Here is a 14391-nt window from a genome sequence, read left to right on the forward strand (position 1 = left end):
CAACCAGATCACTTTTTCATGCACACTCCCGGGGATTCAGAACAACAAATTCTTTTGCTTCCCATGCTCATTTGCTGCACTGTTAATGGCTCTCAGTGTATAGTATTGCCAGTTTGACCCCTACTACATGCTCCATTTATTTCCTTTTGAGCTCTGTAAGCCCAGAACAAGCCAGCTCAGTCCCTCGCTTTGTAAGGGCAGCGTCCATCAGCTGTGACACCTCTTCAAACCACCTGCCCTCCACACGTAACTCAGTGTCATTCACTTAAACCAAGCACAGATGGTTTGGTTTCATTTTGTTTGTCTGGAACCAACCTCCCTCACCTATTAGCCTTTGACCTGATTTCCAGTTCTCATCAGGTTACAGTTTGGGAAGTACAACCAAAATCTTGGAAACAGATTACTATAAGTACACATACTAATCTGCAGAACTAATTAGTAGGACAAACAATTTTTATCATTGAGGAAATATTGAGTATTCAGTATTTTGCTTAGATGGCATCAAAAGGTGAGGATATGTGAGGAAGTTCAATATTGTAACAAGACATACCAGAAGTGTATACAGTATATATTCTTACCTGTGATAGAAGTTTGTTGTCATCTTCTAAAATTCTGACTTTTGTCTCTAGTTGTCGGATGTAGTTTGAAGATGAATCTGGTGAAAAAATACATACAACAAAAACACTGTTACTATAATATGAGAATTATCAATTAGAAAAACAGCCAAATGCTCACAGATATGAGTTTATTTTCCTGTGCAGAGAATCTGAAATTTAAACCTGACAGCTGGCTGGACACTCTCTTCCTCGCCAACGGTTGGAGGTTTGGAACCTGTGGCAGGTGAGGGTTAAGGTACAGTATTCAAAATATTCAGAGGCACAGCCAACTGGCAACCCCCTGTGAGACAGCTGGATGAGAGTCTCAGATCAATTAGCTACTAACTAATAAATGGGCCAGATGAGTCAGAATGTCCCCCTGTCACTTGCACCTTTTCTTATGTGTTTATATTCTAAAGTGTTGACTCAGATCTGGGTGTCATTGTGAAGCAGTTTTATGTTTGGACACCTGCTTAAGAGGAAATTCAATGCCTTTGCCCCTTAAAAAAGCAGATTGTTTTTTTTCTTCAGTGTTTTCACAGATATTTGCTAGCTCTGAAAGTACATTGCACTCCTGCAGTTCTTTGTTAGACTGATAAGTCTGAAATACACAGCATCCTGATACTGAGCTGGCTACATGATAGCTATGTTGCTGTTAGCCGACATGGTTGGTGCTGTGCCTTTGGCTCCAATTAACATTAGCACGCTTGGAAACTCCATGCACTCTTACAGCCTGACATACAGCTTCAGTCCTTAACCGCTTTGAAATGTTAATCTCCTGAGGTATTTTAACCTTTCTGTGCTGCAAACATTTTCCCCTGGCAATGCATGGTATTCAAAGCACAGTTTCCTAGAATAATTCTCATTTCTTTTACCTCTCTGGAACCACTGGCCAGTAAGCTAGTGTTGTCACCATGCTGGCTGGGTTAGCTGGCGACTCTGATGTGTCTGCCTGTGTGTGTGGTCCTTCCACAACGCAGGTCTGCTATGAGCCCTGCGTGCTTGGTCAGCTGTGACTCTAACTGCGAATAAGTGGTTTTGGATACTGATGTAGGTAATGAATGGAAGGAGGGATGAAAAATACTTCCTTCACTGCCCTGTTTAATGTCTAGCTGAACTGCTGAACCCATGTTTAAATATTCACACAATGCATTTATTTGGACATCAGCATAGCTAGGCATTACATGGATATCAAAGACAAATATATATTTATTCATAAAAAGTATGGCTAGTTATCTTCAACTGAAGAGTTATTCACTATGATTTTTGTTTGCCTCTTCTGAGCGATAAGACAGTGTGCTGAGATCCCTGCTCCTATCACAGTGTGATACCAGTGAGATTCCCAACATTCCTCAGCAAGATCCCTGGAATGCCTCAGAGCCCTCAGACAGCTCCTAACCACCCTGCAATCCCTTCAACTCACATGCCTTCAGAAACAAGAGAACTTCTGGTTTCTACTACAACTCTTCAGACAGAGAGACCAGAAAATGGAATCCAGGCCACACTACCGTGCTACATACCAAAGTTAAAATAGAATGAATAGGTCTGTTTTTTCCATTTGTTAAATACAGATTCTTCTGATGTGCAAGCTGGTGTTAAGAGAGGTGGCAGGGATAATGTGCAGCAGACCCTGTCTCCCAGCCTGTGAGCAGGGGTCAGTGAGAGCTGCCACGCACTTGACAAAGGTCAAAGGTGACAATGGGAGAGCACAGCTTTCTTGCAGTGGTCCTCAGGCCACTGAATACTTTAATAAACCCTATGCTTTGTTTACAGAAAGACTGGTATAGTATCCTTACATAAACAGTTACCAGAGCTTTCCAAAATTCACTGCACTGCACTTTTCTTTCAGGCTTATTTTCTTTCACACGCACTTTCCCGAAAATCTAGCAGCTTGACATGAAGAGATCATCAACGTAATCAGATGGGTGTAGAAAATGTCAGAGTGGATATTTCCAGGCTCAGAAATAGCTCAGGCGTGTGCATTATATCTCTCTGATCTTTAACTACCATTATGTCTCTCCTTCCTTGAATGATGCATACCATTGTATAATGCAAAACAATGTGCCAAAATGTGAATTAAAGAGAATGTTTTATATTTTGCTTTTAAAACTAACTTGTCTGTGCTTGTAAACATCAAATCTGATATCTCAGTAAAGATTTATTAACTACTTTCCCTGTCACAAATGTCAAACCGCCGGCAGTATGTCAGAGAAAAGAAGAGCAATCTGGTGCATAATCCATGGAGTTCGAGAGCCTTTTCAAGTCACAGGCTGTTACAGAACTGGTGCCTCCTCAGGTCAGCACGTCGCAGTGTGGTTAGATGCATGGCTCACTGGTTCAGAGATATTTTTTAAGCCCCACAAAGGCCCTCGCTACAACTCACACTCGTCACATTATATCAGCTTAGCTGACGCAAGCGATTTTAGAGAGAAAAATAACACTGACTTTTTTTGTCCCTGAGAGAAAGAGGAACTGCTTACAGAGAAAACAGTTAATTGTAAAACTTGAATAGAAGGCATTACTGATCCACAAAGAGTTAATGTAACCACACAGCTCTTCCCATAAGAACAGTACTACTTACTCATTGATCATTAAACTGATGTTCAATCAAGGCTGAAGACAAGAAGAAAATCAGACAAATGAGAGAGAAGAGGAGGCCCTGGCCTGTTTGGCTTTTAGCACTTAATTCATCCCAGGATCTCATCCAGCTGTTTGTTGAAAGAAGCCAGAGTATCGACTTCAACCGCATGGCTGGGCAGCTTGTTCCACACTCCCAACACCCTGCGCATGAAGACGTGCTTTTGATCTCAGCTTTAAATGCACGTCTTAATGCTTTCTTCTAGTGTCCTCATTCTGAAGAAGTCCACTGGAATGACACTGTAGATTATGAATATGTAGATCAGGTGCCTTTGTTGTCTTCTCTGCCTGAGACTAAAAAGGTTCAGCTCCTTTAGGAGTCTGAGTGGGACATTCCCTTAGGCCCTGAAATAGAACTGCTCCTCTCTGAACTGATGTCAGAGCAACAATATCTAGAAATCAATCAGACCTCATGTCTGTTTGTAGGAAATTTCAGACAATGTCTCAGTCCATGTTTTATACATGATATAAACAGCATGCTCATTACCCTGTATGCACAGAAAAACTATACATGGTGAAATCTGTATTCAGAATCACACACAAATGAAGTTTCCAGGGTGATGGCAATACGAAATCCACACCGTTTCGAAAGGAGTCGACTCTTTAAAGTGAGAGCAGCCTTTTGGAACAACTGAGTGACCATAAGTGCACATTTGGATGCTGGCATACACAATCTACATTTCTAAAGGATAACACATTATATTGGCATTTTCAAAAAGACTATCTTTAAACTGGTGCACGGATTTCTTTTTCTCCATATATAGGTTGGTTTAAATATTTTATGCAGTGAAACAGTCATTTGTTTCCCAAACCCAGCATGCATTAAAAGGGCTGAAATTCTTAATTTCATGTTATCAGGATTCGAACCAGAGATATAAAAAGCCTGCAGATTTGCATGAAAATATATTAGATATTAATTAAAAAGAGACAGTCTGGTGGACATAAATATGATATACTCAGCCTTTTATCTTTTCTGACCTGATAAACCGACATGGTAAAAAAATAGGAGGTTTAGGTGAATCCAGTATGTTGTTTAAAACTGTTTATTTTTCTTGTTTTGGAGTTTTGTTTTGAAGGCTAGACCCTTCTCCTAAAACACCAGTCCCACTGCTCCTTGTGCAAAAAGAGCCTATATTCTCTGGCTCATGTTTCACTCTTGATACCACTGGGTTGATTGAAACCTTTCATGATTGTGAATCACAAAGACGGAAGACCGCGAGAGAACCTGATTCTCAACCCCTTGTAACTGTTTAGATTCTGGTTCAGAAAAGTTTTAGTTCTGAGAGGAGGAAATTCCTTTAAGCCCAGGAATGTGTCTGGTTACCCTTCTCTCGATTGATTCCAGGGCAGCAGCATGTATCGTGGTGATCCAAATTGTCCAAAATATTTTTAAAAAGATCTTGTTTGTGCATTTTTAAACTTTAACATAACATCCTTAAAAAACATTCTACACTTTTCATTAGATATCCTAACATTCTGTTTATTGATTTCCCACCTTGTCTACAAGATGTAAATGATATGTGAATATAAATGCCTAATTTTTCATTAGCAGTTTCTGCACTTTTATTAAATAGTCAATATTATTATTTGAGTTAATATAAAATGTCATTTGTCCGGCATTTCTCCAGTCTTGAATTTTGTCTAAATCAGGCACTTCTAATCCTACCATTTTGGTATCATATGCCAGCAGAACCCAGACCATTGATATAAATTAAAAAGAACAATGGTCCCCTGTCTGAGCATTTCATCTGTACTGCCCATTTCCTATCCTGTCCTGTTCTCAATCCAAACACATGTATTTGCATTACCTTGAATGCCTACTGCCCGAAAACTCAGAATTAAAAAAAAAGAAAATTAAAGGCACTATTTCATATGCCATGCTTGTATCCATTACTGCTGTTGCTTTTTCAAAGAACTCATAACAAGTTTAAGAGCAAATACTGTCCTTTCTAAATCCATGCTGACTAACACCTAGAATCCTTTTGTCACATGGCTTCTAATTTAATTATTTTAATTATTGTTTCCATAACCATACCAATAATGGGCCCTTTAACTGATTTGATTTTCTCAAGGTTTAAATTAATGGGTGCTTTATTTCCCAGTCAAAAGGGATTACCCCTGATGATATATTTTAATCTTACAAGTTTAACTCAAATTGACATGCATGTTTCCTAATTTGCTCATAAAACGTCAAACAAACAAAAAAAGAGAAACTTTGGTTTTGCAAAAGCACTGGTGAGCAGCCAGGCTGGCCTCCTCTTTCCAATCCTCTTTGCCTTGCTTGTGACCCTCTAATCTAGTGGCATCTGGTCACCTGACCTCCAGTGGGCGCCCAAGCCGCTTATCAGCCTGGGCCTGGCTCTGTAGGAAAGAAAACAAACAAGAGGCAGCCAGTTTGGGAAAACTCTTCCCAGCAGCACACTCCAGAGGTGTGAGCATGGCTCCTCTCCTGTGATGAGAGCAGCTCAGCAGGCCAGAAGGAAGCCTGATAATCGTCTCTGTTCCTGAGGGGCATCACAATCTTCCACGCTACGTTTGCAGGCACTACGGTAGCCTTCTGGAGTCGTTTTCATGTTGTTTTCGTTATTTAATGAGGTCGTGTAACATTTAGAAAGGCCGTGCTCCATCAGATTAGAAATAATCAGACAGAGGATAAGCTGCAAGTTGTATGTGCTTCTCTCCTTTGTTGAGTGCTGGGATATGAAGAGGATTAAGAACAGGACACCCTCACTCCACCCTGACAGACACTGCTGACAGCAGGGCTCTCAGGCTGTTGAGTAACTGCAGACGAGCCATGCGGGTGTCCTGTGTTTTCAGCTTCATCTGTCTGAGCCCATGAGCCACGTGCCGTGCGACATTTTAGTTACTGAGCATTTTAAGGACAGCAGCAGCTCAGACCTGCTCATCAAGGACACTGCCACATGCTGAAGTGCATCAAGTTGGGTTCCAAAATCAAAATCTTTATTTAAAAAAATATAAAAACATTATATTTTTGAATCAAATATCTAGACAGGCTATTTTTCTTCTGCTTAAATATCATTCAAAATTTTCTTTGAATCCTTTTCAATCTAAACTGTATCTTTGTGTTTCCAAGGCCAGGTAGATAGTGTAGAACCCTACATGTTTTTAACTCTATGTGCATTGGAAATAAATCCGCAATTGAACACAGACGGAGGTATCCTTCCTTCTCTAGCTCGCGTCCAGAAGGATGAATCTGACCGCGATGTGGGAAGACGTGCATGAATCGGTCTCCAGCTGTCGCTTCGCAGGCCCTGAGTGTGGCGCCCCTCTCCCCTCCCCTGCCCTCGCGGGCGCTAAGCCCCCCGGCTGGGGCCTGGCTGCTGCAGCCCACATGGGCAAGAAACGTTAAGCCTCTTCAGCAGCGTCCGTGCAGACTTCACTGACTAATCATGAATGAAAGGCAGGGAATCCGCAAAGCGCGTCTTCGTGAGAAACCGATTAAAGGAAAATGAGTAAAACTGCGCGTCTGGAGAATGGAGTTGTGCAGGGTGAGGGCTGCGATGCCCACGCGGCCAGCGGCCATCTCCCCGATGAGCGTTTCCTTCTGCACGAGACACAGACAACTAGAAATAAGCTGTAGGAATAACAATTAACTTCAGATTTGTCCTGGTGTTGTTTTATTCATCTTTTGAAACCTGATTGCTTTTTTAAAGCAAATTGACTGTATCTGTGCACAACAGGAGTTATAAAAACAATTCTTCTGTTTTAATATTGCCCCAAGTCTTTTTTCATATTTTATCACACCACACAAAAATCTAGTCACACTGCTGTATTGCTGTAGAATTATTCCATTTAGTGCGTGATTTAAGCTTTGTGTATAGGAGCCAGTTATAGATGTTCCTAACATGACGTGTGACCCCTGATAGTGGAACTGTGACAGTGTTTTTAAAAACAAAACTCTTGTTTGTGAAACCAAACCATGACGTCAGTGTGGTGGCTGAGGGCAGGGCTGTAATCACTGATGCCGAGCACCTAGTTACCTGTCCTGTGGAGATATATACTGTTTATATACTGTATAAACACTGATTCTGGACTGTTTTCAAAGTAGGGTGTGGAGTGCTGGAGCCCAGCTCCAAATCCTGAATAGGGTGTATATCACAGGAGTCTAGCATGTTTTGTCTCTTGAAAAAACGGCAGAAGCGTAAATGCTGGCACTAGCTGATAAACTGGTCCCATTAAGCCTTGTTAACGGCTGCAATGTTATTCTATAGACATAGCAGCAGTTGGGGAGAGCAGCTCAGTCTGGCCTGGTGTGATGCACAGACTGCAGGCTGTCCAACAGCACTCCCCCAGAATCCTCAGCTGGGCTGGGTATGAGGCACTTCATGAAATGTAATTCTGTATCATTACGGCACTGAAACTTTTAATACTCAGTCTTATTCGCTGTAAACATGGAAGACACACCAACCGGGTGCTGGGATCACTGGTCTGTACACACACTGGACACTTTCAGTTCAGTTTCGTGGTGTGTGTCACTCGTCTTGCCTTTCCAGATCTCTGTTGTGTATCTTTGTGTTTCCAAGGCCAGGTAGATAGTGTAGAACCCTACATGTTTTTAACTCTATGTGCATTGGAAATAAATCCGCAATTGAACACAGACGGAGGTATCCTTCCTTCTCTAGCTCGTCTCCAGAAGGATGAATCTGACCACGATGTGGGAAGACGTGCATGAATCGGTCTCCAGCTGTCGCTTCGCAGGCCCTCAGTGTGGCGCCTCTCTCCCCTCCCCTGCCCTGCCACTATAGATTCTTCCAATCTATAGTGGAAGAAACTATAGATTGTTCATATCTATAGTTTCCTTCATAATTCCACTTAATGTAAAGTTTGTACACTGGAGCAGGACAACTTTAACACTAGTCCTCACGTCTGCACAGGGACAGAGCAGAGCCACTACCTTGAATCTTCTCAGTCCCATGAAGGTCAGCTGCACACGTCACGGCACAATGCACAGCTTTGACATTTTCACCAGCTGGGGGGGCTGGCTTTCTTAATTCTATGACATAGAGGTTATTATTAATAATTATTAACCCAATAATGTTGGGCTCCTCACTGAAGCCTCTAAAGCACTGCAGGCTAGCACACACACAGAAAAGCACCTGGTATGACAGACAGTATGTTTGCACAGCATTATGTTTGCTTTCTAAATGCTCTTACTACTATAACTGGAAATTATAGAAAGACACAGGCAGAAAAATGGCTCAAATCTGTTTCATTCCAAAGAGTATATAAAGAGCAGCCAAACGCTTCTGTTGGCTGTTATTAGAGCTGAAGGACAGACTCATGTGATCACTCAATTACAGCTGTGGCAGAGAGTCTGGTGTTTTGCACTGACCTACGGTATAATAAAGATGGCAGTCGAGACTGCACGTATCGGATGTGGCTTTAAATAACCACAGGTTTGTACAAATAACACATTAAAGCAGAAGCTGAAAGACAACAGCCTCCAAGAAAAAACATCTCATGGCATTTCATTGGCTCTGAACCCCTGACTGCTTTTCACTCAAGCCAGAATCAAAGCTGAAATGCAGATGAAGTTGGGAATCTCGAGCCAAGACAAAGAAACTTTGCTGCTGTGGATGTTGCTTTTAAGAGTTTATGCAAATATGCTAAAAGAGCTACACTCAATGTCATCACACAATTCAATATATTACAACTATAATCAAATCCAAAAGAAATTTATTAACAGATTATATATTTATTCCACTTTCTGGTTCCGCAGTATGGCTGTACATTGCTGTATTGCTCTGTCCTTTGCTGGTTTATACAACCACTCAGCCACTTCCCTCCTGGCTGAGCCTTTGGAAGGGTGAGGTTTCACTGTTGCTGTATTTCCGCTCCTGCAGCACATGGCAGAACAAGTCTCCCATTTCCCGAAGGCCTTCCTCTTCAAATCGCCAAACATTCCCTGTGGGTCCTTTCCCTCACGCTGCCGCGTGTGTAAGAGGAGGTAACAGGAGGTGGTGAGGCTGTGATTCACACAGGGCAGCGTACATTGTGCTCCCCGCCCTTCCTTTCCGGGACTGCCCTGCCACTCTCTTGGCCCTGCGGCCAACTTGAGGTCCCAGCAGGCCTCCGGAGCCAGCTCACACCTTTCAGCCACACACGGCACACGCTGGGCTGATGCTCACACACAACAGGGTACTCATTCCCCTTTGAGAATTGGCAAAAACTTTTCCCTCTCTCTCTTGACTTTGCATTAAACCACTAGGGATCCAAATTCATACCCAGAAATTTACATACACTTTCCATTCCGGAAATGATGATGATTTATACATCATAGTAATGCAAAACACAAAGATTTCCGATAAATGGTCTTAGAAATTTCACTTGGCAAAAGGTCTAGCTCTCACCTTTACCAGAAGGGACAGTTAACTTTTGCCGCAATACTATTTGATTCACCTTAGCTGATTACTGTAACTAATTTTCAACACATTGTTTAAAACAGTAGCTTTAAGTAATTTGAATTTTAAAATAATTAATCACTGTGGACTAGAGGAAATAGTTCTGTTCACCTTTCATGGTACAACAAAACAATGAGAGGCCGATAAACACAAATTAAAATGATAAAGACTAGATTATAGAAGTGAGAGTGCAGACTGGATTTGAAAGTACCGACGTGGGCTTGGGAAGTCCGGTGCTCGAAGCCCAGGGTGGGGCTCTGAAGGTCCAGAGAGCACCAGTATTGTGAGGATGTAGCTCATGTGCAGTTCGCTGATATAGCCAGGAATAAAAATGTTCAAGCCCATAAAGGTGAGCTGCAGTATTTTGAGATAGGAGACCATACAAGGGAGCTAAAACAAGCAATAATATGTTGATTTTAGTTTTTGGTTAGAGTTTGGCTCATCGTGTGCTGCAGTTAATAAATAAAATTGCACTGACCTGCATTAACAGACTGCTTCTAACCAATATGAGTGAGAGAACATTTCATGCCAAGGTCTGACCTCTATGTGCCAAACCAAAGTGTTTATGTCATGCAGACCTACATATACTGTATATATCATGTCATCCTCCTGTAAATTCACATGGCCGGTAAATCACTGACATTTATGATGGTGTCCTCTTAGTCACTGGGATAAAGAAGCTGCAGGTAAACATGGTCTCTGTCTGTCAACACACCATTTCCTTGCCCACTGCAGTAAGGTCTTTTACACATTTTTAGCCTAATCATAAGGGCCAAACTGTTAGATATGCAAGCCCATTGGTTTCCAAATTCTTCTAATGGTCTGTTAAAACTCTCCATTCCACACCTGAGCAACTATCAATGGAGAGAAAGGGTAGATCTGAGTCTGTCAGATAAAACGTCTTGCTTTTACAGAGCTTTGTAAGAGGGCAAGACAGATTCATAATAATGTTGAGGCTGGTTTACAGATGTATGCAGTGTAATAATACAATACAGGAATGTGCAATACATACCAACTGCAGTTTACTGCTGCACTTTTAATATTAAAAAGAATGCACTGTGGAGCAAGGCTATACATAATTTCACATTCTAAACAGAGGTTCTTGAAAAATCAATTACATTTTTCAGTACCATTTCTTGTATAGAAATGTAATTAAGGAGAAAGAATAAGGGTAGAAGATTCTACTTTAATGAATACTTGAGACTGGTACTCTATAATTTAAAACTCTTGATTCCTGGATAATAGAGATGGTGATTTGAGTTGTCTGAAGATTTATTGCACACCTACGAATGTAATTTTTAAAAACTTATTCAAAGGGCCTAAAGAGCATCACTTTATTCTTAGACACATTTAACCACCAAAAGAGAGCTCAAACTGGTGACGTGTTCTCTAGAGTGTTCTGCATTCTAAGCCCTATGATAATATCAGAAAAATAGAATCCATTACTACATGACAGGAAATGATAAAAAACAGCCCAGTTGCCTGATGGAAAGAAGTGCAAAATTACTGTGTGCCACACCTGCACGTGTTGGCATTCTTCCCTGTAACAAACTGAAAAGGGGATAAGCTTCTGATGAATGTCACCCTTAGAGCAGCCGGAATATGGCCAACCGTCTGCAGTACAACCAGTCTCATGTGAAGCTCCGACTGACTGAAAAACCCAGCATGCTCTTGCTTTTTCTTAGTGAAAGTTGTTTATAAAGGGGCCTCGCATTTTCAAAATCAAGACAGTAGCTTGAACTAAACCTGGAAGGAATGCAATGAATTCTGCATCGCAGACGTTACATTGGGAATAAAGTCTGCAAATTTCTAGGAAGTCTCCCATGGACATGGACTCTTATTATATTATTAAATATTTTTAAACTTAATCTTCTCTGCTGAATAAGATCAAGAGGACAGTACTAGTAACTGACTTTATGTGGGACAGTATTAGCAGAAGATAATTCTCATGGGTTAAGGCTACAACAGTGTTACTTGGCTGTTGCTTAGCACAGTATAACTGAAATGAAGAGCATTCATGCAAGACCTTCTAATCCTGTTTAACACCTCAGTGAGCAGGACTAAAGTCTCACATTTATGAGCTGAATAAAATCCTTTGACAAAATATCTTACAAAAACCAGCCTCTGATGAAGATGTGACTCAAGTGTTCTCTACAAGAATATCATGAGCAACCAGACAAATTTTTCTATCACACCCCAACTTTTTCATCTTATGTTTTTCAGCAACTTATTGGCTCAGCTCTTTCTTGTACAATAAAGGATACAGAGAAGAAGAACCTTTTGTATTGTTCTAAATTCTAAAATAAAAGTGTCTGTTGTAACCTTTAAGACTTCCAACTTTCTTTTAGCAGTGCACTTACTTGTACCAGACTTCACATCTGGAACACGATTTTAATATGCGAAAATCTCAGTTAACTTGGAGTTAAACTGGGGATTTAAACCAAACTGCTAAGACAGCATGTTCCCACAAACAAGGATTCTCCTGGCTTGGATACAGTGTGTAGTCGTGTGAGAACATGTGTTTGGTACCACATAGTAGCTTTTTTAATCTCCTTTACCCTGACACACAGCACATCTGGTAAAGGAGAGTGGTGTGAAGACTGCAGGGTCGGAGGTTTTGTATTTTTTTAAACTGTCCATCATCTTTACAGTACCAACTCACAGCCACTCCCCTATACTTCTCTCCCTTTTCCTGAATCTCTTTGCTCCGTCTTCTGTGGGTGTGCGTTTTTTTGCACTTGTAATTGCACAAAGTATTTGGATTAGTTTATTCCAAAAGTAACATTTTATTGGGTCGCTCAGTTCCTCATGGTTGCCTTCCACAATGATCAGCTTAGGTGTTGTGATAGATGTTTCCAATTTAAATCCTTTTGAACTGCACAGTTACACTTTGGCAATGCAACACTGCCAGGAGCAGGAGCTGGAAGGAGCAATGTAGACTACAAGTTTCAGGCAAACTAAGGACGTACAGCAAGGAGTGACGAAACCTAAGAAAAAACAATGTGAAATGTATTTCAGTGGATCTTCTAATAGGCTTTGAGATGTTAAAAGCACTGGAGAAATAATCTCCAGGCATAAAATGCATTAGTGCCTAACATGAGTTGCCCAGACCCAGTCCCACTTGATCCCTCTTCTTTCTGACCTGCCCTCTACAATTCTCCCACTATATTCACTACGCCGTCCTGCAATGAACTGGAAAAATGCTTTGCAGTTTGTGCGTAATATAACACACCATAAGGATAAGGCTGCAGACACACAGCTACATTACTGGTTGGCTCTAAACCATGTGAACCTTTGCATATTATCCAATTAATTACCACAGCCTGAGCAATTACAGAGAGCTGCATGGGCAAATATTTTGCTAAGTGGCTTAGGATTGGCTATGGCTATTTTATCCTATTTTTCTTTTTAAAAAAATTCTGCCCATGAATGCTGTAATCATCTTACTGTGAAAAGCTGTATAGATTAACTGAATGAGACATATGCTCTTCTTTTCTCTGGGCCTTTCTTCTTTTCTATCCTGCAGATCGTGCTCCATCCCAGGCTACCAGCTCTCAGGATCAGCCACAAGCAGTGTAGGGGGTTTGGGGATTGGGAAGGGTGAGTTCCACTGTGATACAATATCACTGGGACTAACAATTTCCAAAACCAATCGATAGTCCTTCATACTGCAATTTCCTGCCTTGAACTGTCTCAAACGGACACTACAGAAGGTTGTTAAATTATTCCTTTAATTTAACAGGTAAATTAATTTCTGTACAAGGAATATACAAGACCTCATATGTACTAGCTCCTTCACTTACGGAACATGCACAGGCAGCACAAGACAGGGCCTGAAATTTGGCAAGAAATTATAATTTTATGAAAATGTTGCATTTTCTCTTCCTACAACAAGACTAACAGCAGCATTCTGAGGCGGTATTGATTACTGAAGTGTAGAAAAGTGCTTTTGAAATTTTAAGAAAAAAACATTTCAGTCCATTTCGAACACTGGCCTATTAGTCAGCTCTCTGCTTCTAAAACACTTGACGCCATACAGTCTTCTGGTAGGAGCAGAAATGGGTACCTCACTCTGTAAAACACTGCTTAGCCTAGACATCAGCGACTGTTAAACTAAGATTGAAGTCAACACTTTAGAAAGAGCAAAGGGCAAGAAATGAGCAGCACATTTTCAGTCTGAAATTTCTTGTATCATGGTATCATTTCTGTTTCTTGTATCACTCGAAGGTGCTGTAGCAGAAAGAAAAAGTAGCTGGTTGAAATTGAATGATTTCTCTGTATTACTAAGCTTTAACAAAGAAACTGAATCCCTCAATATCCAGATCTGTCACTATGGAAGACAACCAATTGCAAGCAAGTATTCTCGTGCAAAGAGAGAGATGCCAAGCATAGATACCGGGGCAAAGAAAGCCTATTGTCCACAGGGGTCCTGGTCCTGCCTACATGGTAATGAAAGTATCTCATATAACTAAATGGGACACACCTGGCTCTTCAAACTGTGAAGTGTGTAGGCAAAATATCCTACAGCCTCAGGATTGGCCATTTCTACTTTCATAAACTGCATCTTTTCCTCCCACAAAGTACAATAATGTCCTGAATCAATAAACAATTTTCTGCTCTTATTATGATATGGCAATCTCTAAGCCATTAGCAAGACCACATTGTTGCCACAATGATACAGTAAGTGTAATCATGATAGTTGGAAAAAATAACAGATTAGACCAGGTATGGTCACA

At 41.0% G+C, this 14391-nt stretch overlaps 1 protein-coding gene across 6 annotated transcripts in view; it reads right to left on the bottom strand.

Moving 5' to 3' along the window:
* Window positions 1–14391, bottom strand: part of ccdc85ca (coiled-coil domain containing 85C, a) — a 52078-nt gene that overhangs the window by 13938 nt on the left and 23749 nt on the right. For all 6 annotated transcript variants that reach the window (XM_015350394.2, XM_015350392.2, XM_015350393.2 and 3 more), the window contains exon 2: window positions 579–655. In XM_015350394.2, the coding sequence (XP_015205880.1) occupies window positions 579–655 (77 nt within the window). The remainder of the gene's footprint in view (window positions 1–578; window positions 656–14391) is intronic.

This window comes from Lepisosteus oculatus, chromosome 8 (assembly GCF_040954835.1).
Source record: "Lepisosteus oculatus isolate fLepOcu1 chromosome 8, fLepOcu1.hap2, whole genome shotgun sequence".
Lineage (NCBI taxonomy): Eukaryota > Metazoa > Chordata > Actinopteri > Semionotiformes > Lepisosteidae > Lepisosteus > Lepisosteus oculatus.